The sequence below is a fragment of the Pectinophora gossypiella genome, chromosome 2, assembly GCF_024362695.1.
Source record: "Pectinophora gossypiella chromosome 2, ilPecGoss1.1, whole genome shotgun sequence".
Classification (NCBI taxonomy): Eukaryota; Metazoa; Arthropoda; class Insecta; order Lepidoptera; family Gelechiidae; genus Pectinophora; species Pectinophora gossypiella.
This window is the reverse complement of record NC_065405.1, coordinates 11,244,044-11,270,164: the sequence shown is the minus strand read 5'-3', so window position 1 is coordinate 11,270,164 and position 26,121 is coordinate 11,244,044. Positions and strand designations below refer to the sequence as shown.

The 26,121-nt window shown below is 39.0% G+C and overlaps 1 protein-coding gene across 2 annotated transcripts in view; it reads right to left on the bottom strand.

Moving 5' to 3' along the window:
• Positions 1–3,336: 3,336 nt before the first annotated feature.
• Positions 3,337–26,121, bottom strand: part of LOC126373290 (uncharacterized) — a 46,295-nt gene continuing 23,510 nt past the window's right edge. The window contains exons 9-16 of one of the 2 annotated variants that reach the window (XM_050019382.1): positions 18,693–18,921; positions 17,005–17,279; positions 16,493–16,674; positions 10,199–10,384; positions 6,954–7,113; positions 6,379–6,503; positions 6,104–6,273; positions 3,337–5,284 (exon numbers count right to left, since the gene is read on the bottom strand). In XM_050019382.1, coding sequence (XP_049875339.1) covers positions 5,038–5,284; positions 6,104–6,273; positions 6,379–6,503; positions 6,954–7,113; positions 10,199–10,384; positions 16,493–16,674; positions 17,005–17,279; positions 18,693–18,921 — 1,574 coding nt within the window. In that variant the 3' untranslated portion in view covers positions 3,337–5,037. Of the gene's footprint in view, positions 5,285–6,103; positions 6,274–6,378; positions 6,504–6,953; positions 7,114–10,198; positions 10,385–16,492; positions 16,675–17,004; positions 17,280–18,692; positions 18,922–26,121 lie in introns of those variants that run through there. The other variant, XM_050019392.1, reaches the window with a different exon arrangement.

Here is a 26,121-nt window from a genome sequence, read left to right as displayed (position 1 = left end):
ATATTTTTACACAAAGACATTAAACTAGATGTGACAAAATATAGGTATATATAAAGCTTATACCATGAGACATCAAGGTCCGTTCTATCTTAGTTATCTCTTGACGGTGTCTATTGAGTAATGTGATCTGTGCTGTAATCCCTATAATGTATTGTGTAAACTTATTGATCGGATTATAATTTTATCATTTTTATAGGGACAATAGTTGTTCAATATGATCCTTCGAAACTGAGCGCGTTTACGCAATAGTCAACTTCAGGACAAATAATTATTACCGTATACAAACAGAATGTGAGATTCTTAAATAAGAGTGTTCTAGAACCAGCCAGACCCACGTGCCACGTGGCGTGATTATGACGTGGTTTCCAGGATTTGCCCCCTATTACATGGGACTTCAACATAGCTGGCGGGGAGTGGGTGTATATACTATACATCTCTGCCTACCCAATATTACGGCAGAACCATTCAATGCTTTTGTAAAGCTTCTTTCAAACCAATAGCACGATAAAAATTATTTTTCAATATTCAGAACTATGTACCTACTTTATTACGTACTGAGGGTGTTAACAGTATATTATAGGTATAATGGCCGATTTCAAGTAACTTATTCCCATTTTAGGGCGGAAGGCAAGAGGGAAACCACTGCCCTATTTTTCCCTAAAAAAGTTGCATAGAAAATGCTGCACCGACGAGAGCGTGGTTCTTAAATTGATGATGATAATTCCCATTTTACAGAACAATTATGAATAAATCAACCAAATAACTGCAGGTTATTATATTTTAATCTCACTTTTTAAAAAAAGACTTCAAAAAAGGAGGTAGAGTAGCGTATATTGGAGTGCTAACAACGATTTTGGGTGAGGGTTGAAAGTCAGTTTTGCCCTCTGGACAAATAATCGCTGAACCCTGGCCTTTTTTCGGTGGACTGCGGTACCCATTAACATTTATATTTTGTGTTTTTATTTCATTCTTAGGTTCAGTAATTACTGTTCTCAAATTTTGTATGTAAATGTTTGTGTGTGTTGTGGTTTACTCGATATAAACGTTTTTATTATTAATAATTGATAATTCTTAATTAAAACACATAATAACGGGTTCTTACCGCGTTTACAGCAGGGATATGAGAATCCCGATATTTCGACACTGTTGCAAGTGCCATGATCACGGGATGACTGATGAGATTGGAGTGGAGTAGGTAGATCCATAATTCAATAATTTGATAATTCTTATTGGCGTGCATTTTGATAACGTAACTACAAAAAAAAATAGTTACAATACAATAAATTTATTACCTCGCTTTTATAGATTCAGCTTTCCTAACGTGTTATTGGTCTAAAAGAAGCGTAATTACATTTAAGTAGTTGAAATATTCACAGAAGCTCATCCACCCAGAATAGTAAAGTGTATCTTTTTATCATCTAAGTAGGTTCATTGTGTTGCATCAGACTTTCGTTGGTGAGAAAATACCACGGAATAGAAGAAAAAGGTTGGAAGGGTCAAGTGAGCGCGAAACGCGCGCCATACAAGTATGAGCAAATAGCTCAAACTTCAACTTGGCACTCCACTCGTCCGCAAACTTTACGACGCATGGAGCTCCGCGATAATAATATTAAAAGATCGTCTTATTTTGTGCATTATAACCGACAGGGCACGAAATCAAACAACCTTCTTATCACAGGAAAGCCTAGTATGATCGCCTATTTTTTAAATACTTTTCTATGTAGTATATTACGAAAACAATTATTAAATTGCACCCTATCACATAATATATACGTTGCCGGTAAAGTGGCTATGAGAAGCAGTACAGCTATCGTAGAGGAGCTCGGTGGCGCAGCGGTTAACGCGCTCGGTTTGCGATTGTTGACGTAAAGCAACTTTCGCAAAGGCCGGTCATAGGATGGGTGACCACAAAAAAAAAGTTTTCATCTCGAGCTCCTCCGTGCTTCGGAAGGCACGTTAAGCCGTTGGTCCCGGCTGCATTAGCAGTCGTTAATAACCATCAATCCGCACTGGGCCCGCGTGATGGTTTAAGGCCCGATCTCCCTATCTATCCATAGGGAAGGCCCGTACCCCAGCAGTGGGGACGATAATGGGCTGATGATGATGACAGCTATCGTAGTTATCTGCTTGCAGTAAAAGAGAGTGGGGTTGAACCGGCGACAGCGGGTCTTATTCAAAATACGAGTTAGGGTATTTCCAACCTGTTTCTTTTCCGTGGAAAAAACAACATTAAAAAGCATAAAATTGCTCTTAGTAACTACAACAAAATCTGAGTAGCTACTAAATAAAATATATTTAATAGTTGAAAAATGGAATTCGATGATGCGATACTAATATTTTTTGCATGTTTACGTGTGTAGGTCTTCTATGTACAAATAATATTTAGAAAACTATGTCTAAGTCAGTATTAATAAATGCTTATACACGTTTCTTTTTTCTAAATAAAATTAAACAAAGAATTTCATATAAATACAATATCTAAGGGTGGAGTTTTACTCCTTAATTATCGTAAGGGCGTTGGACAGATAAAAATATTATGGTTAACATTTTTCCAAAATATATACTTAACTAATAAAAATAGGTAACATAGTACATGGTGTTTTTATTGTTTAAGGTTTTTTTTACAGATAATGTCTATTGGAAAAAATGTGAAACAAAAATTTCAGACGCAGTAAGACGAGCACGACGCGACAAATGCGTAAAAATATTTAAAAAAAAACGCGAGCTTCATTCAGCCAATGGACGCAGCGTATGCTGTCTACATAGTTAAATAAATGGTAGTACGTCATCGCGCTTACTACAGTAAGCGCAACAGCGTACACGCTGTTGTAACTTTGACCGCGAAAAACAAGTTGCGTCTTCGTGCGTTTTTTAACTGACTTCAAAAAAAAGGTCGGGATCTTTTTTTATGTATGTTCCCCGATTAGGTACTCGAAGACGCCTGAACCGATTTGGATTTTTTTTTCATAGAAATACCTTTCATGTGGCTCCCAGCCATCAAAAAAACGACCATGCGTAACATATCATAAATTTTAATATTATGTACTTTAGAATATGCCCCAAGATATTTGTTAAGATCGTTATAATAGCAACAGTACAGTGAACTTGGGACTTCATAGATGTCACTGACTGTTGAATGAAACACTTCTACAATCGCGAAGTATTTCAATAATTAACTATGAGCCTAAATTAAGCTAATATTATACACAATAACACGACTGATTACAATCAATTCGTTAAAGAAAAGTTAGCATAGGTATTTAATACTGCTTGGTAACTAACAAATGGCGTCCTCTTAACATAATATATCTTTAATTAAAACGTAATAACAAAAAAATAGTCCTTAGTTTTTTAGTTTATGTAGTACGGACGGGCACAGATCGGCAACGTCGCATTTTTCGCCGAAACTTTTTAAACAATCTTTACAAGTAGGTAGATTCTACGAAAGCTCGGGGTGCTCTGGTGCATCACAGAATTGCGACGTTGCCGCTTTGCCCATGTAAACAAATACCACAGCCTGAATGTTTTGACTTGAAAGATTACTTTAATGTCTGATATTACAATTATTATTTAAGTGAAACTTTTGTATAAACGAACGGTTATTGAAAGTTAACATACTGTTTTATAATGACTGTCATTATTTGACTAATTAATTGACGATCGACATTTAAATTGCTATTATACTAATAAATTAAAATGAACGATGATGATGATATAATGAATAACTAAGTAACGGTTGATATAAAATCAGTACCGATAATAATTTGTCCACTCACACTGCAAATTGCAAACTATAAATAGCTTTATAAAGTCCAAACACACAGAGACGAAAAGAACGTATATGTAAAGAAATGTAGAAATAAAGGAAAATTATTTTATTTTTAACAGCCTTTAAAAAAGAAATCAATTATACTAGTATCAGTGCTTTTTAAAATGTTTTTATTAAAAAGGAAAACCATTGGCTACATATTTCACAAATCTCCATTAATTTCCATTTCAATTGACGTTAGGCATACTACAGTAGATAATCTGTGGTTGGGCTTTAAGCTACATTTAGTGACTGTAGAGCATGGAGCAATCATGACACTTCGTGACAACGACCAGATATTATGACTCTTTACTAGGGATTTGCGAGTTATAGATGTCGACCACACATTTGCATAACTCCATGATAATATTATCAAATTCTTGACATGTAACCAGAATGTTGTCCGCATGCAATGTAAGAACATTAAGTACACCTACGTCACATAAGTATTACATCTTGCAATGGCTTAGGCTTATCGTGGTTTAGGATTAAAACAAAAATAGACCTTATTACGACTCAACTGTAATCGTTATTCGTGAAAATATTGTGAGAATACTTACAACAAAGTTTTTCGGCAGACAGAATATTTCCATTCAAATTAAGATCAAAGCAGTTAAATAATAACGTATTTTTTTCTAAACTCTGTTGGCAATTCTATCCGTGGTTTGTTGTCAGTATTCCCACAATATTCCAATAAACAGCATATATTATGTCTCTACAAATAACGATCACAGTACAGTAATAATAAGGTAGGTTTTTCAAATTTTGTCGATGCATGTTTGAAATATTTAATAGCGCTCTAATAAAATAGCCAATTATAATATATTGGCTCATTTGCCACACCGCGCGCGATATGCGGTCAGCATGCTACTAGAGCTGACAAGAGCGACAAGGTACAACCAAATGTGCTCCCTTTTGCCATGAAATAATTTCAATAAATATGTTTAAGCAACATAGATACTTGTACATTGTTTTGTTTGAAAATCAACCAAATTAGCTTTTTCTTACTTATTAGAAACTTCGGCGCTAACTCTCAACCAATATTCTACCAAAAGCCTTCGCATGTAGAGTTCATTTCACTATATTACATAAAGCGACGCATGTTTCACTATTTACACTTTCATTTCGCTTTCACTGTCATTTTAATAAATACAATTGTACAAAAAAGTCACAATTGCATTAAACAGTCGTGTGTACACTTAGCTAAGTCACTTTATATCGTACGTAACCTACATAACTTTTAGCACAACAATTACAGTCGAACACTTAATCAAAACACTGGGCGCAAGGTTTTGCTTACACCAACTTAGAAGGAAGAATATTAGAATATAAGTCAGTGCTGTTTTGTCCAATGTGGCAGCAGTGCCTGAAGCTGCCGGCGCCGGCGTCGGTGGCCCCAGGCGGTTGTTAGCCCGGACCACCTGCGACCTCCATCGTATCGTGTATAGTGGCTGAACCCGGGATAGTGCCACCAATCTACAGATATAAAATAAACGAAATATCAGGATAAACTTCAAGGTAATAATATTGTTTAAATCTTTATTAAAAGGTATCTTTCTTTTCTGACGCTTCTATTTATCGAGATTATATTTGACTAAGTGAAACCCTATCCTCTTTTAAAGCCTTATTCTTTCATTTGTTCAATTGAATATATTTTACTCGTTTTCCTCAAGGTGTGTCTGTCCATTTCAAAATAATCTTTTCCACCTCCGAATTCGGCTTCATAGACGGGGCGCGTTTTCACACATCGTTATTCAGGATTTACGAGTGAAAATGTCATTTTGGAAACACACCACGTCCTCGCTTACGGCTGCCTATCTAATATGCACAAAGAAAAAGATCTTTGTGAGAAAGTACCTATATAAAAGCATGTGCTTTCACGTATTTGGCACGTAGGTCGCTGTATTAGGCTGAGGGCCATTCATAAATAATTTACCGAGTGCGAGATGTGAAAAGTGTTTTTCTTTCCGTTGGAAACTGTTTAGACCATACCAAAGTATCCACACAGAAGGATTTCCTTTGACTTCCCAGAAACGTATTTTTGTACCTACATTGGTTCTACAGATATTTTATGCTTTTACGGCTAAAGTTTTCAGACTTCACAGTACATTTTGCAGCGGAAAGGAAAACGATTGAGATGAACCGACTTTAAAATGTAGAGTTTCTGCGACGTTGGAAAGACGAAGGAGAAATCTTGTTGAGCGCAGAAAGTTAAAGCAATTTTATACTTTGTGTTGAGTTTGATTACCTCGGACGATATTAACTATTTCATGATAAGTTCTAGAATATACTCACCTTATAACGACAGTGTTGAGTCGCCAAGGCAGGGTGTACGTGTGGTTTTTATGTCGAGCGCAGAAAGTGTATAAGAGCTCGCCGGCCGCGGCCTGAAGCCCTACCTCGCTGTGGGTCCCCGAGCCCGACCACTCGTGCAACGTGATGTTCCACGAACCACAAGATTTATCCTGCCGTGAGAAGCATAATAGATAAAGTGCCCAGCAAAGTTCCTAAATTATGGGCATGAATCATAATAAACGATCAAAGAATATGGTAGGCAATATAAATCATACCTGCTCCGAAGAAATATCTATGAATAGCTGCCTTTCGACGTTTGAGTCCAATATCCAGGTACACTGCTGGTAGAAAAACTCGTTCAAACTGCCCGTGACTGACACGTTTTTCGACGTTATTTCACCTGGGCAGACAAGATGAGGCGCCATATAAATAATGTAGAACACAACTGCGAAATGGGAGCAATTCCTAATGGAATGAACGCAGACGCAACATCACCACAACAGCAACGGTGTAATTGGAACATTACGATCTCGTTCAAGGTTTTCTATTCAGTGTCACCCTGGGCGGCGAGAAACTGGGTCGTGCCATGTAATTTTCTCGGACACGCCCCACGACAGCGAGAACAATATTCGACGAGTTTTTCAAACGTGGAAGACGCGAGTCGAATGTCAAATTGAACTGTTTGTTTTTCGTTTTGGGGCCTACAGAGTTCATTTCAGACAAATTGGCGATTATCTACCTCCCGTGAGACGTTTTCATCGGATTATCTTGGGTTTTGTTTTCGTGTCGTGGATACAATAGAGACAATTGGTCGAGGGCGTGAGCGGGAAGATTTATGGTTGGAGCTTACCGGAATGTGTAGTGTATGTACGCTGTCCACACATCGCGTCGTCGTTGAAACTGTACGCGGCCGCGTACTCGAAACCGCGACTGGCGTACGTGTAGTGAGCCACCGAATACTCGAGACGCACGCTCGTCCAACTCCGGACCACGACCGGCAGCCACGCCGCCTACGACAAACCCAAATTATCACAAAACAAGAAAAATAAAGTAGGAAGGTAAAATAACACGTTTCCCGAACAAGTTATTTTAATTTCCCTTTCGCTGAATTTCTGGGAAACAAAAACAGCGATGTGGAAGCTTTGTGTTCGGTACGGGGATATACGTGCGTGGGATATTGACAAATTTGCCCTGCAACTGTCTACGCAGCACGCATATGAAGTTGGCTGCTAAGTAATTGAATTTTCAGAGGCGAGAGTCGGTCTGTCGCCGGGGGTGATGGGCGCATTCGCCGGTCACTAATAACGGGGGCGGCGGTGGCCGGCGGGGACAGTGGGCCGGCGGACGGATGACGTGCCGCCAGTTAGGCCATGTTTTATGACCAGCGGGACGCGCCACCGGCACCCGCATCGGATATTACAGTAACTTCATTTTGCGGCATGCTCCTCGCCATTCCGCGTCGACGCCGCCAGCCCATGATACGGGCAATGCTTTAATTATAAATTAGTCTCTCCCGCCTCTCATACATAACGATAATTATAACATATCTTAATGTGCTGCTTTAGGTACTATTGATATCACAGTCGCTCTCAGCAATTAAGTTATTTTTTTTTAAACATAAATAAAATACCAAATAAAATGAAATCTACAAGTAATTAATATTCACTAAGTTTCTCTTTTGTTGTACATTTTTAATAAACTTTCGTAATAAAAGTAAGTTAGCAATCACTTAATTGCTGTTCGATCAGTAAGTCTTTTGAAAGTTGGCGCAGCGGAAACTTAGACGAAAGTGAGAAAAGTTAGTGAACGATAAATTTTCAACAGAGTAACTAACCATGAAATAAATGTTTTCAAGTTGGTACTACCTACACGTGTATCAAAGACGAGCTTTTAGAGCCATGTAGGTGGAAATTGACATCGACAGATCATTTGTGATAAAATATGGAGGAATCGTAAACACGTTAAATTATTTAGTGACAAATTTGCTTTTAGGTAGAAGTCCCTTACTGTCGGGTGGACGTTTCAGGGTTTATTGCTGTTACATACTTAATAGTAACCCTCTTACTTAATTATGCGGATCTCGCCGCAACTCGGGGCGGCAATGGAAGGGTTGGCTCATCCTTTGGCCGTGTTAGCATAAGACCCCAGTAACACGATTAATTTGTTTGTTACTGTCTTTTCAGAGCATCAGATGTAATGACGGAACTTCCGACAAATTAGATTACAGTCCCCGATTGCTACCAATTGAAAAGCCATTCGTGTGAATTTATTCAGAAATAAATATTAGACCCTTCACCAAACTTAATAACTGATCGCAGCCTAAATTATAAAATCCCGGAGAAATATAAAGCGGTCGCACCAAATTAGGCTTTTGCTTACACAAAATCAATGTCGTTTTATAGCTGTTAAATAACAGTCAATTTCCTGTCAATTGCCTTCAATGTCTCCTTTCATATTTCAAGCAATTAGCGTCAATTTCTCTTCGGGCGAATATAAATTCTTCATTCATTTTATATTTTGTTTTTCTATTTCCGTTTCAATTAACTTTGTTTTTCGACAAAAAAAATAAACATTCTACACCGAGTTAAATTTATTGAGGTGTGTAATTTCTCAATCAATAAGTGATTATAGGGCAATTAACAAAATTGATCATTCAATTTGACTTTTGTTAGTGAAACATTTGAGTTTTATTGTGGGCATAATATTCTTGAACCACAACAAAAATAACCTTTTTGTCTTATGTGCGAATATAAGGAAAAAAACACCGTTATTCGTATAGTTTCCCTCGTATGATTTTTGGGTTCCGTTTGTTTACAAACAATTACGCAACGGGAACCAAGTAGGTAGCAATATATATCTCGTTCAAACCTTGAGTTTTTCCGGAGGGACAAATATGACATGCGTGTCTTCAAGTTAGCGATCGACATTCTTTGAAGTCCCTTTTACACAACAAAATAATGGTACTTATACAATTATTATAAAGAAATGGTGAACATGTGAAGTATTTGACAGCCAAGCTAAATTGACATTAAGTATAGCCGGTAAATAGGATCAGTAAGTGGTGTAGGAACCGTAGAACCTGACACCCAATGCATGTACTCCCAGTCACTCACTCAATGCAATACGCGAGTGTAATCACTAATATTTGTTGTGATATTATGTGACGTTCAACTTGTTTAGCTAGCGGTAACGAGCGAACTGCTTTCTTCACTTACTTCTTCTTCTTTTGTGTCGGCGATGACAAGACGAACAACGTAATGTATAATTTATCAAAATACTCCACTCTTCTTCTTCTATCGTGTGGGTTGTGAGATGAATTACCAACCCCATCAACCCTAGTGTTAAACCCTACTTAAAATATCCACTTAATATATATTTTTATTGCATCTCCACAAAACTACCATCTCCATAAATAACCTACAAAATATAACGATAGACGATGAGTTACTGTAAACAGAAAAACCTGTCGATACGTTTATGAGACACCGTATTTTTATTGTGAAATGTTAAGACACGACGAATTTATTAAAAACATCATCTAGAGGGGAAGCTACAAGGTAAGAGAGGTAGGGGAAGACCAAGAAGCTTTTACATGGAACAGATTAAAAAAAGGTGAACGTTGTGTTTTATAAAGGAAGGAAGAAATATAAGAAAATGAAAGAATTGGCCTTTGATAGACAAGAATAGAGAAGTCTACACTGACAAGAGCGTGGCTCTTAAATTAGTGATGACGATGTTATATTGTTACTTTGAATTAAAATTTCAAAAAAGGGGTGAAAACAGCGGTATCAGATACATCAAGGAGGACTATATATTTTTTTCTCTCTTATGAGCCATTTTTAGAGCTGCTGTCTCCAAAATAAGAATACAGCTAATGTTTTTTAACCTTCCATAGGGGAGAAACAGAAAGAAGAAGATAAGAACTAAATCTATCCACTGACCTTCAATAATTATGTTTCGTTCCGGTTACTACTTTCTGATGTATGAAGTCGTTACATGAGTCATGGGGCCTCAATGCATCACCATCAATAACCCTGACAGCAGGGTTATCCACCTCTTAACCCACAGTATAGAAGAAGATCATGTTTTGGTTACCTGGAAGTCCCCGCAGAGGCAAGACAAGTGCGTGCCGTCGCCAGCTACCAGGGCGACATGGTCGTGGTAGTGTAGCGGTGTGTTCGCGCGGCACTCGCAGCCGGCGTCACCGCACGCGGTTCGACACCCCGCCGCGCCCACAGTCCCCGGCGGCTCCGCGCTCCACATACGATCCAACCGCTGGATCTGTTCCAAACAACATTCTAAACATGCTATAACTGTCTTATCGCTAAGCATTTTTGCATCCTTGAGAGATTCTATTCCTTTTTGTAGCTATCTTGCTGAACAAATTCGCCGGGTTAAATAGACTTTATTTAGCGATGTATTGTGCTTAAAAATATATCATAATTCACTACCGTTAACGTCATAGAAACCTACGTCATAATTCGTCATGTATCTGCATCAATTGATTGATTGAGGTTTGACGACCCTCGCATTTGTAACCTCACTGATTGAAGCTAAAATACCAATGAATGACTGAGAAAGGGATTGTGTTATCTTCAATGTAATGGTCTACTTGAGGAGTAGGTAAGCGATAACCGGCCAACTTATCCTAACATTTCATCATACCCATGGACTTCAATGGTTTCAAATAGCTTTCAAGTGTAGTCCTGCTCACCCCGTCAGGGATTGCAGGTGTGAGTTGTGCTTGTGTGTTATTATATTTCGTCGCTTCATTCTTCAGATATAAGAATAACAAAGTAGTCCTTTTTATCCTACAGGCAACTTCGCACGGTTTTAAGAGACAATCAATAGACTAGATAATTTTTAAAAAACGAACGAATGGTCGTAGGTGGCGCCTGTGGTGCGGCCCTTGCCGTGACTCGGTCCCAACTTCATTCTTTTTTCGTGCGAGGCAACAGACGCACGCGCCATCAATTTATATTTTACGATAGCTACCTACATATTCGTTATTTTTATATTATATTTTTTTGTGAAATATTTCTATTTAAAAATGCCTAAAAGGCGTTCTAAGTCCCCGCAAGGATGTGAAGAACTTCAAAGAAAGTGGCGAAGAGTGATAATCTATTCCGATTCGGATGAGTCAGAAAATTCAGGTGAGTTTAAAAATGTATAAGTACTTACTTTCCCGATCATTACGAACACGACAAAAATCATTGTCTCATGTGTTTTCATACAAACCTAGATGTTAACTGCGAGTTAATGCAAAGGAATTTCAGCCGGGATGTTGACTGCGAGTCAACACGATGGTTTTTTAGCCCAGATATTGACTGCGAGTCAATACGCGGCTTAATTACCATCAAGAATTTGATCATGATTCGGCAAGGTCATCAATTTGCTTACAATATAATGTTCCTGGTGATTTACAAAACATACCCACAAAAATAAAAAATATAACTATTTTGTGTTTTCTTTGTCGTAGACTCTCAACATCAAGAGATCACGAATAATGACCCCGAACAACAGGGGATCACGAACGATTCGATGTTTGAAAACGAATCTACGCCGGAAATTATTGCCACAAAAGTCGACCCTTTGCAGGAAGAACCAGAATTGGAATTAGACTCGGATTTGTTGGCGGCGTTGGGTGAGCCGGCCGACGACATACCAGAATATGGAGAAAAGATCGTGCAAGACGTGGCCCAGAGGTTGCTACCAATTTTACGTAAGGGTATTCCTAAGGAGAAAAAAGACCTTTTGTTAAAGGAATACACAATACCGCAGAATTGCAAACTTTTGCGATCCCCATCACTAAACATAGAAATGACAGCGGCCATTACGGATGTAAACAGAGCTCGCGACAAGAGGCTAGAGTCGAACCAAAATCAGCTCGGGTTGGGTATTTCAGCCGTTAGTAATGGATTATCTATTCTTCTTACCAAGGACGATAAGCAGAATAAAGTTCAAGCAATTAAAGCCATATCGGACGGTTGCCGAATTTTAGCGGACCTCCATTACAACGAGACACAAACGAGAATTAAACTCATAAACCCTTGTTTAGACAAGTCATTTGTACGCTCAATACAGGATCTGGAAAGAGATGAAACTCTTTTCGGTAGTAAGTTGGCTGAAAAAATAAGAGCTTCAAAAACTATCGAGAAACAGGGATTGCAGATAAAAAGACCACCACCTGTTTCTAAAAGTGGTGCTACTACTACTGCTCATGGATCTTCGACATCTCGCGGTCGCCCCCAGGGAAACTGGTCGGCCCCCTCTCGCTACCAGTCGTCGAACAGGGGGGGGAGAGGGGGAGCGCAGAGGTACGGGTCTGCGGCGGGAGCGGCGCGCAGGGCGCAGCCCTCGACGTCCAGCGGCAAGACCTACACCTCGAGCGGCAGCAAGCCACGTGCTCCAACGCGATAGCTAACCAGGTACATGCCGGCAGACTGCAAACTTTTTATGATTGTTGGAAATCAATCACAAACAATACTGTCGTTTTAAACTGGATTAGTCATGGTTTTCAAATACCCTTTTCTCACAATGTAGAACAATATAGTGAACCTAATAATACATTTTCTCGAAATGAACTTAAAGAAATGTCACTTGCCATACAGAATCTTTTGGACTTAGGCGCAATTGAACAATGTAAACCTTTAGAGGACCAGTTTTTATCTAAGATCTTTTTGGCTCCCAAGCCTAACGGTAAGAAAAGGTTCATTCTTAATTTAAAGCCACTGAACAAATTCATTGAGAAATGCCATTTCAAGATGGAAGACTATAGAACCGCTGTAAAATTAATACCTAAGAACGGATTTATGGCAACAATAGACCTCAAGGAGGCCTATTTGTTGGTACCTATTGCGGTTTCGTGCCGAAAATACTTAAGGTTTAAGTTTCAATTTGAAAATTCATTAGTAGATAATCTATACGAATTTAAGGCCATGCCTTACGGTCTATCAGTTGCGCCTAGGACCTTCACAAAGCTTATGAAGGAGGTAGTAACACATTTAAGATATCGAGGATTCATCAATGTAATTTACTTAGATGATATATTGTGTATAGGTCGCGATTACAATGAATGTCACCATAATGTTACCGAAACACTTCGCCTTCTTGAATGCTTAGGCTTCGTAGTTAACTACGATAAAAGTGTTATTCGCCCACAACAAATTTGCAAATTTTTGGGTTTTATATATAACTCGGTTGAAATGACGTTGTCATTGCCATCAGAAAAACGTAACAACATAGTTAATCTAGCGAACAAGTTTAAGTCATTGAGAGTTTGCAAAATTCGGGAGTTAGCACAATTTGTTGGCATATTGACGGCGGCATGCCCGGCCGTACGATACGGGTGGCTATACACCAAACATTTCGAGCGGCTAAAGTTTTTAGCGCTAAAGAATAACCCCACTTATGACGCGAAGATGACGCTTTCACGGGATATTTTTCCAGATTTAGATTGGTGGATTAATAATGTTCAGTCTACAGACATCCCGATCGGTGACTTACAGTTCGATCTGGAAATATTTACGGACGCTAGTCGTATAGGTTGGGGTGCATTCTGTAATAATCAACGCGCGCACGGCGGATGGAAGGATAGTGAAACAAATTTCCATATTAACTACTTGGAGTTACTCGCGGTGTTTCTAGGCTTAAAGTCTTTTGCACGGGAAATGTATGGATGCACTATATTGTTACGTGTGGACAATACAACGGCCGTGAGTTATATAAACCGCATGGGCGGAATCCAATTCCCCCATTTAAATGATTTGACCAAGTCCATTTGGCAATGGTGCGAGGAGCGAGGAATCTGGCTGTTTGCTTCTTATATTAACTCAACAGAAAATGTAGAAGCGGACGAAGAATCAAGAAGGAGAAATCCTGATATTGAATGGCAATTAACAAACAATGCCTTCAAAAAAATTACACTATACTTTGGCATTCCAGACATTGATCTTTTCGCATCTCGCACCAATGCACAATGCGATATTTACGTTTCATGGAAACAAGACCCAGATGCTCTAACAGTGGACGCTTTTACGCTGGTCTGGACTCCTTGGTTCTTTTACGCATTCCCTCCTTTTACTTTGATTTTAAGATGCCTGCGTAAAATTGTTACTGATAAAGCTAGAGGTATATTTGTATTTCCATACTGGCCGTCGCAGCCTTGGTTCCCGCTACTGAACAGTTTGATTGAGTCTGAAGTTATTTTTTTGAACTCCGATAACGACATCCGTTCTTGTTCTAGTCGGCACCGAACGTTTACCCTGGCTGCGGCGACGCTCTGCGGCTCGCGTTCGCCAGGCGAGGTACTCCACCAGCTGCTATGAAACTTATGCTCGCATCTCTAGCGAAAAACACTTTGTCTCAGTATAGTACTTCATACAAGTTATGGTGGCAATACTGTTCAGATAGCGATCTTAACCCTTTAGATACAACGGTTTCTCATGTTTTAACATTCTTAACAGAGCGCTTTGACAACGGTGATTCTTATGGCTCTTTGAATAGCCATAGATCCGCGCTTTCGCTGCTTTTAGGGAGCGAAGTGGGCTCTAACGACCAAACAAAAAGATTTTTGAAAGGTGTGTACAAATTAAGGCCTACTGCCCCTAGGTACACCGCAACATGGGACCCTCAAGTTGTTTTGAATTTCATTTCGAATTGGCACCCTAACTTAAATCTTTCGTTAGAAAAAATCACAAAGAAAGTTGTAATATTGCTAGCCTTGTGCACTGCACACAGAGTGCAGACTTTTTCGTTAATAAAACTGAACAACATTACAACGAACACAAATGGAGTTAAGATTGCTATTTCGGACATTATTAAAACATCGGCTGCGGGACGAGATCAACCAGTTTTGATCTTACCTTTTTTCAATCAAAATATTAGCATATGTCCGGCTACAGCCATACAGGATTATATCAACATGACTGCTGATATTAGACAGAATTCACAAAATTTGTTTCTGACGTGTAGACGGCCACATAGGCCCGCCACGTCTCAGTCCATCAGCCGCTGGATCAAGCAAGTGTTGCGCGAGGCGGGCGTGGACGTAGCGACATTCGGCGCGCACAGCACGCGCCACGCGGCCACCTCCGCGGCTCGCGGACAGGGCGTGTCCATGGACGTCATCAGGAAGGCGGCTGGGTGGACTGAGACGTCACAAACCTTTGCAAGGTTTTATCATCGCCAAGTAATAGACGAAGGTATCTTTGCAAGATCAATTTGTTTTCCTAATATTACGTAATTAGTTAATTTGTACCTGCTTACTCTTTAATCAATAGAAGATGTTAACGTTCTGTTTAAAGATAAAAATAAAATGAATACTTTTGTTACTTTATTGGTTTAATTTAAGAAATTATACCTATCCATTACATTTGAAAAACTATACAGATATATAAACACAACTTTCGCTCTAAACATCTACTTTGTTATTCTTATATCTGAAGAATGAAGCGACGAAATATAATATAAGATCAAACGAGCTTCGCAAGCGAAGTTCGATCGATATTATATGAGTACGCTTCATTCGAAGATATAAGTTCCCACCCATCCCATACCCTGGTGGAAAGTTATGTTACGTGAAGTCTCTGAAATAATGAAGTTGGGACCGAGTCACGGCAAGGGCCGCACCACAGGCGCCACCTACGACCATTCGTTCGTTTTTTAAAAATTATCTAGTCTATTGATTGTCTCTTAAAACCGTGCGAAGTTGCCTGTAGGATAAAAAGGACTACTTTGTTATTCTTATATCTTCGAATGAAGCGTACTCATATAATATCGATCGAACTTCGCTTGCGAAGCTCGTTTGATCTTATATTATTTACGATAAGAGATTCGTAAAATAAACCACAGAATGTAAAAGTTTTTCAGAAAGCACTTATACGAAATTTGGTTGAGCCACCAAGAACTCATACTAAAGTAGGTGCGCTAAGAGCCTTAACCTAAGCTTACATATTCTATCTACCTATATAGGCAATTTAATGAACCTCCTGCCCTATTTCTCTTGCACGAGCGTTACAACATCAAGTAGGTAAGTGGTTCGAGTGCCTCTATACGAATCGAATTATATATAATTTATTTTCATAAAATAGTCTAGAACCTAGACTTCGATTCTTAAAATCACGAACTTAGGGTGGTAGTAATAAACTAATCTCAGCTTCGAGACTGCCCTCAAGATCATGTCATTCTGACAGTTCTCATATAAAAACAGAGACTTGAGCATGATCTTGAGGGCAGTCTCAGCTGAGATACGTTTATTAATACCACCCCTAGAGTCTAGGTTAAACCGCCTTAGGCACATAGAATAAGTCACCTCAAAAATGGTAATGTAATTACCTACTTTAAGAAAAAAACTTAATGGATTTTAAAAATATTTCCAGTTAATCATACCTCAATAGTGACGCTTTGGTTGGCAGCAGGAATGAACCGATGTGTACACAGCAGTCTTTCTTCGATGTTCCAGAATATGTGATGGTGTGATGGAGCGGAGACCCCCCCGTGTGCCGGCGCAGCCAGCCCATAGTGCGTTGACGCACACGTGTCATCAGGAGATGCAGTGCCCTCGTGTTGTTCTAAAAAATATATCTATTAGTTTCAAAACTTCCTTCACAAAAATACCAGAAATTCTAGCATTACCTACATGTCGTAAAAGCAATTCTTATATGCACCGACCATTTGTACGAACAAAATTCACGAAATAACAAAAAGAAAAATTCGAGCGCGCGCGCCGCCTGGTTCAACGAGCGTTTGAATATTTTAGTCGGCTCTCGCAAAATAATCAATTTCTCTCTCTAGCGTTCCGTGTTTTTGCACAACATTTGAATTTGCAGGAGGAAGGTTGAATTTGTTCAAATTGGGTCATATTTAGTACGAGTTTGGAGTTACGACTACTCAGAACTTACCGTCATGGAAAGCAAATCCGCCATCGACGAATTCCTCTTCATCGACGCTCTGTGTAGCAGCTCGCCGTACGAGGATAGTCAGGTTAGCACCTTTAGACGTGACTGCTTGACGGATGAGGAACCTGCCGGAGGGGTCGCGAGCCTCCCGTACCGCCGGCCCGCACACCCTGAGCAGGGCCCTGTCCCCCCGCTCAGACCTGTCACCTCGCTCCCCCCGCCCTACGAACTCGTGAAGCCCTTCTACAATCTCAATATGAGATCTACAGCTTTGTAACCTGCCAAATAAAAATATAAGTTACAGTATGCAAACTCTTACGACAAATTGGCATACGACCGCGGCTATCTAAACATTAATTCGAAAGAATTTCAAAGAAATATATCTATTTTCTTGTTTCATACTTTTTAGAGCCGGATTTTTCCTTATTCGGGTTTAATTTTTTATACTTATATTTTTGTTTACATTATTTTGGAGTTATTTTAATTAATTAAGATAACGTGATTCCGAAACGTGTTTTATGCAAGATTTGCAGATAAAACCTATTCGGAACATGTCTGATCAGTTATGTTATCAATTCCACGTAATTATCGAGTAACAATCTGAATGCCATCGAAACGACAAGAAGAAGAAGATCGAGTATAGACAAGGATACCCGCAAGTAAAAGCTAGTAATATACTGTATATATCTGAAATGTTCAAATTAAGCCCTATCATTTGATACCTAGACAATACCATTTGAATTTATTTTTTAATTATGCCCTCTAGAGGGCGCCACATTGAATTTAGCATGACGTCACATCATCATCATCATCATCATCATCATCATTGGCCTTATACATCTGTTTCAGACGATTCATGACGTCACATAGCCACCGGATAATCAAGACGATTCTAGTGACACCTGATTTATTGCTAAATTCTGACAGGTGGTTCAGAAGTTAGGTTGGAACATGTATGTACACATATAGCGATCAAACACATAACCCTCCTTTCTGCTTCGCCGAAGTCAGGTAAATAGTTCATCACCTCGCTGAACTCGCTGATGTCAAAATCCCGTTTTAAACAATGAAAGGCCTCAAAGTGGTCCAAAGGTTAATTAACTCACTGACTATAATTATCTCATGAAATTCAAATTAGTTTGCAAAACACTAAGAACAAATTCCTATTTAAATTTAAAATCAATAGGGAACACCGTACAATACAAACTTTGAAAGACCGAGACAATTTGGGAGATTATTTTGAGAACAAAGGATCAAAGAGGAACAAGGGAGGAATAACACATTTGATTGATTTTGAGACTCACAACTATTCCACGTATACTTAATACGGTTTATATATTATACACTCCACATGTATTAATATATTGAATTGGAGTCCATTACCCCACACAAGTGCTTTCTATTAATATACTTGATTTGAGTCTCAGTAGCTTAGTAATTAGGATTTTTATAAAGATTAGGTATACTTAGCAACCATTATTTTATTCAGACTAATGAAAATGGCCTTTTCTTCAAAGGGTTCAAAGTACTTTATCGCTGCTTTAATGGTAAACATTTTTGACTAAAGGTCAACTCAGCATTTGAACTTTTAAGTATATCTTTATAATTGTAATCCGTCTGAAGACAATATTTGCTTACGTATTGCTTTGCGGTTTTAATAGGTAAGTAATAAATTATGTGTGGAATCTTACCTTAAATTATAATTAAAAAGTGACACTTGGACAACGTCTGTCGGTGCTCCTAGCAAGTGAATGGCGCACTGGGTCCGCCAGGCCGTTGCGCGTGTGTCGAAGTGACCGGAACGTAAACCGCCTGCGCCGTACCCGCGAACAGTCGCACCACACCCTATGTGTCCTCCGCCGTTGTTGTTAGAAACCTCATTGGAAACAGCGTTAGTTTCCAATGACGATATTCTATCCACTGTTGGGAAAGAGTTAATATCAATATTTTATGCTTCATGAGCAATGTTGTGTTTATGTTGTTCTATATAGTGATTAGGCTTCCACTTTAAGCGATGCGTATGTCTATCTCTTTTCTTTGTTTTTTTTCTGTCTCACCTATTACTTCTATTTTGTCACTACTTGTGGGGATCTATAATTTTCTTTGTGTTACTAGTTTAATGATTAGTCAGTAAGTGAATGCTGTTCAATTCAATTCAATTCAATAATTTTATTTTAGACCATGTGTCCATAATTCGCTAATTATATTTCGTCGCTTCATTCTTCAGATATAAGAATAACAAAGTAGTCCTTTTTATCCTACAGGCAACTTCGCACGGTTTTAAGAGACAATCAATAGACTAGATAATTTTTAAAAAACGAACGAATGGTCGTAGGTGGCGCCTGTGGTGCGGCCCTTGCCTTGACTCGGTCCCAACTTCATTCTTTTTTCGTGCGAGGCAACAGACGCACGCGCCATCAATTTATATTTTACGATAGCTACCTACATATTCGTTATTTTTATATTATATTTTTTTGTGAAATATTTCTATTTAAAAATGCCTAAAAGGCGTTCTAAGTCCCCGCAAGGATGTGAAGAACTTCAAAGAAAGTGGCGAAGAGTGATAATCTATTCCGATTCGGATGAGTCAGAAAATTCAGGTGAGTTTAAAAATGTATAAGTACTTACTTTCCCGATCATTACGAACACGACAAAAATCATTGTCTCATGTGTTTTCATACAAACCTAGATGTTAACTGCGAGTTAATGCAAAGGAATTTCAGCCGGGATGTTGACTGCGAGTCAACACGATGGTTTTTTAGCCCAGATATTGACTGCGAGTCAATACGCGGCTTAATTACCATCAAGAATTTGATCATGATTCGGCAAGGTCATCAATTTGCTTACAATATAATGTTCCTGGTGATTTACAAAACATACCCACAAAAATAAAAAATATAACTATTTTGTGTTTTCTTTGTCGTAGACTCTCAACATCAAGAGATCACGAATAATGACCCCGAACAACAGGGGATCACGAACGATTCGATGTTTGAAAACGAATCTACGCCGGAAATTATTGCCACAAAAGTCGACCCTTTGCAGGAAGAACCAGAATTGGAATTAGACTCGGATTTGTTGGCGGCGTTGGGTGAGCCGGCCGACGACATACCAGAATATGGAGAAAAGATCGTGCAAGACGTGGCCCAGAGGTTGCTACCAATTTTACGTAAGGGTATTCCTAAGGAGAAAAAAGACCTTTTGTTAAAGGAATACACAATACCGCAGAATTGCAAACTTTTGCGATCCCCATCACTAAACATAGAAATGACAGCGGCCATTACGGATGTAAACAGAGCTCGCGACAAGAGGCTAGAGTCGAACCAAAATCAGCTCGGGTTGGGTATTTCAGCCGTTAGTAATGGATTATCTATTCTTCTTACCAAGGACGATAAGCAGAATAAAGTTCAAGCAATTAAAGCCATATCGGACGGTTGCCGAATTTTAGCGGACCTCCATTACAACGAGACACAAACGAGAATTAAACTCATAAACCCTTGTTTAGACAAGTCATTTGTACGCTCAATACAGGATCTGGAAAGAGATGAAACTCTTTTCGGTAGTAAGTTGGCTGAAAAAATAAGAGCTTCAAAAACTATCGAGAAACAGGGATTGCAGATAAAAAGACCACCACCTGTTTCTAAAAGTGGTGCTACTACTACTGCTCATGGATCTTCGACATCTCGCGGTCGCCCCCAGGGAAACTGGTCGGCCCCCTCTCGCTACCAGTCGTCGAACAGGGGGGGGAGAGGGGGAGCGCAGAGGTACGGGTCTGCGGCGGGAGCGGCGCGCAGGGCGCAGCCCTCGACGTCCAGCGGCAAGACCTACACCTCGAGCGGCAGCAAGCCACGTGCTCCAACGCGATAGCTAACCAGGTACATGCCGGCAGACTGCAAACTTTTTATGATTGTTGGAAATCAATCACAAACAATACTGTCGTTTTAAACTGGATTAGTCATGGTTTTCAAATACCCTTTTCTCACAATGTAGAACAATATAGTGAACCTAATAATACATTTTCTCGAAATGAACTTAAAGAAATGTCACTTGCCATACAGAATCTTTTGGACTTAGGCGCAATTGAACAATGTAAACCTTTAGAGGACCAGTTTTTATCTAAGATCTTTTTGGCTCCCAAGCCTAACGGTAAGAAAAGGTTCATTCTTAATTTAAAGCCACTGAACAAATTCATTGAGAAATGCCATTTCAAGATGGAAGACTATAGAACCGCTGTAAAATTAATACCTAAGAACGGATTTATGGCAACAATAGACCTCAAGGAGGCCTATTTGTTGGTACCTATTGCGGTTTCGTGCCGAAAATACTTAAGGTTTAAGTTTCAATTTGAAAATTCATTAGTAGATAATCTATACGAATTTAAGGCCATGCCTTACGGTCTATCAGTTGCGCCTAGGACCTTCACAAAGCTTATGAAGGAGGTAGTAACACATTTAAGATATCGAGGATTCATCAATGTAATTTACTTAGATGATATATTGTGTATAGGTCGCGATTACAATGAATGTCACCATAATGTTACCGAAACACTTCGCCTTCTTGAATGCTTAGGCTTCGTAGTTAACTACGATAAAAGTGTTATTCGCCCACAACAAATTTGCAAATTTTTGGGTTTTATATATAACTCGGTTGAAATGACGTTGTCATTGCCATCAGAAAAACGTAACAACATAGTTAATCTAGCGAACAAGTTTAAGTCATTGAGAGTTTGCAAAATTCGGGAGTTAGCACAATTTGTTGGCATATTGACGGCGGCATGCCCGGCCGTACGATACGGGTGGCTATACACCAAACATTTCGAGCGGCTAAAGTTTTTAGCGCTAAAGAATAACCCCACTTATGACGCGAAGATGACGCTTTCACGGGATATTTTTCCAGATTTAGATTGGTGGATTAATAATGTTCAGTCTACAGACATCCCGATCGGTGACTTACAGTTCGATCTGGAAATATTTACGGACGCTAGTCGTATAGGTTGGGGTGCATTCTGTAATAATCAACGCGCGCACGGCGGATGGAAGGATAGTGAAACAAATTTCCATATTAACTACTTGGAGTTACTCGCGGTGTTTCTAGGCTTAAAGTCTTTTGCACGGGAAATGTATGGATGCACTATATTGTTACGTGTGGACAATACAACGGCCGTGAGTTATATAAACCGCATGGGCGGAATCCAATTCCCCCATTTAAATGATTTGACCAAGTCCATTTGGCAATGGTGCGAGGAGCGAGGAATCTGGCTGTTTGCTTCTTATATTAACTCAACAGAAAATGTAGAAGCGGACGAAGAATCAAGAAGGAGAAATCCTGATATTGAATGGCAATTAACAAACAATGCCTTCAAAAAAATTACACTATACTTTGGCATTCCAGACATTGATCTTTTCGCATCTCGCACCAATGCACAATGCGATATTTACGTTTCATGGAAACAAGACCCAGATGCTCTAACAGTGGACGCTTTTACGCTGGTCTGGACTCCTTGGTTCTTTTACGCATTCCCTCCTTTTACTTTGATTTTAAGATGCCTGCGTAAAATTGTTACTGATAAAGCTAGAGGTATATTTGTATTTCCATACTGGCCGTCGCAGCCTTGGTTCCCGCTACTGAACAGTTTGATTGAGTCTGAAGTTATTTTTTTGAACTCCGATAACGACATCCGTTCTTGTTCTAGTCGGCACCGAACGTTTACCCTGGCTGCGGCGACGCTCTGCGGCTCGCGTTCGCCAGGCGAGGTACTCCACCAGCTGCTATGAAACTTATGCTCGCATCTCTAGCGAAAAACACTTTGTCTCAGTATAGTACTTCATACAAGTTATGGTGGCAATACTGTTCAGATAGCGATCTTAACCCTTTAGATACAACGGTTTCTCATGTTTTAACATTCTTAACAGAGCGCTTTGACAACGGTGATTCTTATGGCTCTTTGAATAGCCATAGATCCGCGCTTTCGCTGCTTTTAGGGAGCGAAGTGGGCTCTAACGACCAAACAAAAAGATTTTTGAAAGGTGTGTACAAATTAAGGCCTACTGCCCCTAGGTACACCGCAACATGGGACCCTCAAGTTGTTTTGAATTTCATTTCGAATTGGCACCCTAACTTAAATCTTTCGTTAGAAAAAATCACAAAGAAAGTTGTAATATTGCTAGCCTTGTGCACTGCACACAGAGTGCAGACTTTTTCGTTAATAAAACTGAACAACATTACAACGAACACAAATGGAGTTAAGATTGCTATTTCGGACATTATTAAAACATCGGCTGCGGGACGAGATCAACCAGTTTTGATCTTACCTTTTTTCAATCAAAATATTAGCATATGTCCGGCTACAGCCATACAGGATTATATCAACATGACTGCTGATATTAGACAGAATTCACAAAATTTGTTTCTGACGTGTAGACGGCCACATAGGCCCGCCACGTCTCAGTCCATCAGCCGCTGGATCAAGCAAGTGTTGCGCGAGGCGGGCGTGGACGTAGCGACATTCGGCGCGCACAGCACGCGCCACGCGGCCACCTCCGCGGCTCGCGGACAGGGCGTGTCCATGGACGTCATCAGGAAGGCGGCTGCGTGGACTGAGACGTCACAAACCTTTGCAAGGTTTTATCATCGCCAAGTAATAGACGAAGGTATCTTTGCAAGATCAATTTGTTTTCCTAATATTACGTAATTAGTTAATTTGTACCTGCTTACTCTTTAATCAATAGAAGATGTTAACGTTCTGTTTAAAGATAAAAATAAAATGAATACTTTTGTTACTTTATTGGTTTAATTTAAGAAATTATACCTATCCATTACATTTGAAAAACTATACAGATATATAAACACAACTTTCGCTCTAAACATCTACTTTGTTATTCTTATATCTGAAGAATGAAGCGACGAAATATAATATAAGATCAAACGAGCTTCGCAAGCGAAGTTCGATCGATATTATATGAGTACGCTTCATTCGAAGATATAAGTTCCCACCCATCCCATACCCTGGTGGAAAGTTATGTTACGTGAAGTCTCTGAAATAATGAAGTTGGGACCGAGTCAAGGCAAGGGCCGCACCACAGGCGCCACCTACGACCATTCGTTCGTTTTTTAAAAATTATCTAGTCTATTGATTGTCTCTTAAAACCGTGCGAAGTTGCCTGTAGGATAAAAAGGACTACTTTGTTATTCTTATATCTTCGAATGAAGCGTACTCATATAATATCGATCGAACTTCGCTTGCGAAGCTCGTTTGATCTTATATTATTAATAATTATTATTATTAATTTGTTGATCTCCCAAATAGTAAATAAATAAATATTATTGGCGTTAATTTTTTTGTTTTATTGACCAGTCCTATCCGAAGTACATATCCTACTTAGTCACTGAATTTATTTATGTAACTTTATTGTATATTAGTTAAATAGTAGAAAGATGTTGTGTTGAAAGACAACTTATGAAGTAAAATAACTAAGTATTTAAATGAAAAGATTTGTAAAAGCAAAGTCTGCAACATTTCTTCTACAGTCTAGGTACATACGAATGCCGAAAAGGCGAATAATTTTCCAGCGTTTTTCTAGTTTGCTTTCAAATTTTAAATTAAGTATGGAAAGTAAAGATAGCGCTGAAAAATATCACGCTTACTTAGAAGACTTTACTTTTTAAAATTCTCTGTTGGACCGGAAGTAGGAAAATTCAAAACGGAAAATGTGATTCGTTTTTTTTTGTCATCCCGGATATGTGATAAAAGTCTACTGAGTGACTACACCACTATCACTCCAAGGTAATTTGGGACCCGGGTTTACATATAATTAACGTAATACTTACTTTATATATACTTTATATAACCTACGTAGTAGAAATACACAATAAAAGGTATCATTAAATATTTTTTTCACTTCGTTCAGACAATTTCTCAAGTCGGGTTCGCAAAGTCTTGCGCGATCGCTGACCAATCCCTACGATAAAATGACGGTGTGATGAGCTTGTGATGACCTCATCACACCATCATTTACGGGGTATGTCTGGACTTCTGTGCTGTCTTGAGGGACTCAGTGAGTCGCTCCGGATGTATCCGACAAACGTGGGCGGACCAGTCCCACTTCAGTAAGTTTAAATAGGCAAGATGAGATGAAAATAATTATATTTTCATTTTTCATTGATCGGCAACAAATATTGTATTGTATATCATAAGAAAGCGTACGAATAAATTGCCTTCAAAGTCTCTCAATGTTATTGTGGGTAAATATTATTTCCATGTAAACCCTATTCTGTGGTAAATATGAAAAAAGTTTCATTATTCGAAATGGGAAATGAGGTACTTTATTATATTTATTTATTAGCAGACTGTAGCAATATATTTTCTAATGCTAAAGTGAGGCACAAATATGTACAAACGTAGTCTTTACATGAGCAATGTTAGGGGTTTCTAGTACCTCAATAAGTATAACTATGACAACAACATTGATGTGATCGGTCATCGACCTCACATGACACAAGATGGTAAGAAAGACCCACTGCTCATTAAGAATAAGTATAAAATAAATTTATTGCCAGTAACAATTTACATTTGCTATAATAAGAACTAGGTAATTATGGCTATTACGAATACGGGCAAAAGGAAATGGCTCAGCTTGTGCTGTGATGGAGCCATGATATGGCGCCATACAGTGCTGGTTTTTAGTCATTTCCTCTTCCTAGGATATTGTGCGGAAGTAATTGTCAACGAGGGCTGTTTGTCATCATAGACACGTCACCGTAGTTCCTATCTATAATGACAGATGCAGACATTATGTGGGGTTTGATCTGAGGGTTTGATGTACAATTATAATGTACATAATCTTAAGCTAAGACACTAAGTTAAAGTAGCTAGTTGTGACAACTGTTAGAAAAAAATTCAACCACTATTCTTTGTATCTGTCGTGGCCAGATCATAGAATTGACCATTTCATGAAATGATCGACCATTTCATGAAATGGTCGTATTTCATGAAATGGCCAACTTCAACTGACCATATCGTTTAAACGTCAGCGTTTAATGATATTTCCATCCACGTTTGGCCATATCATTAATGTAGGGTGTCCATGATAAGTGGTGTAATAAAAACGCGAAATATAGTAG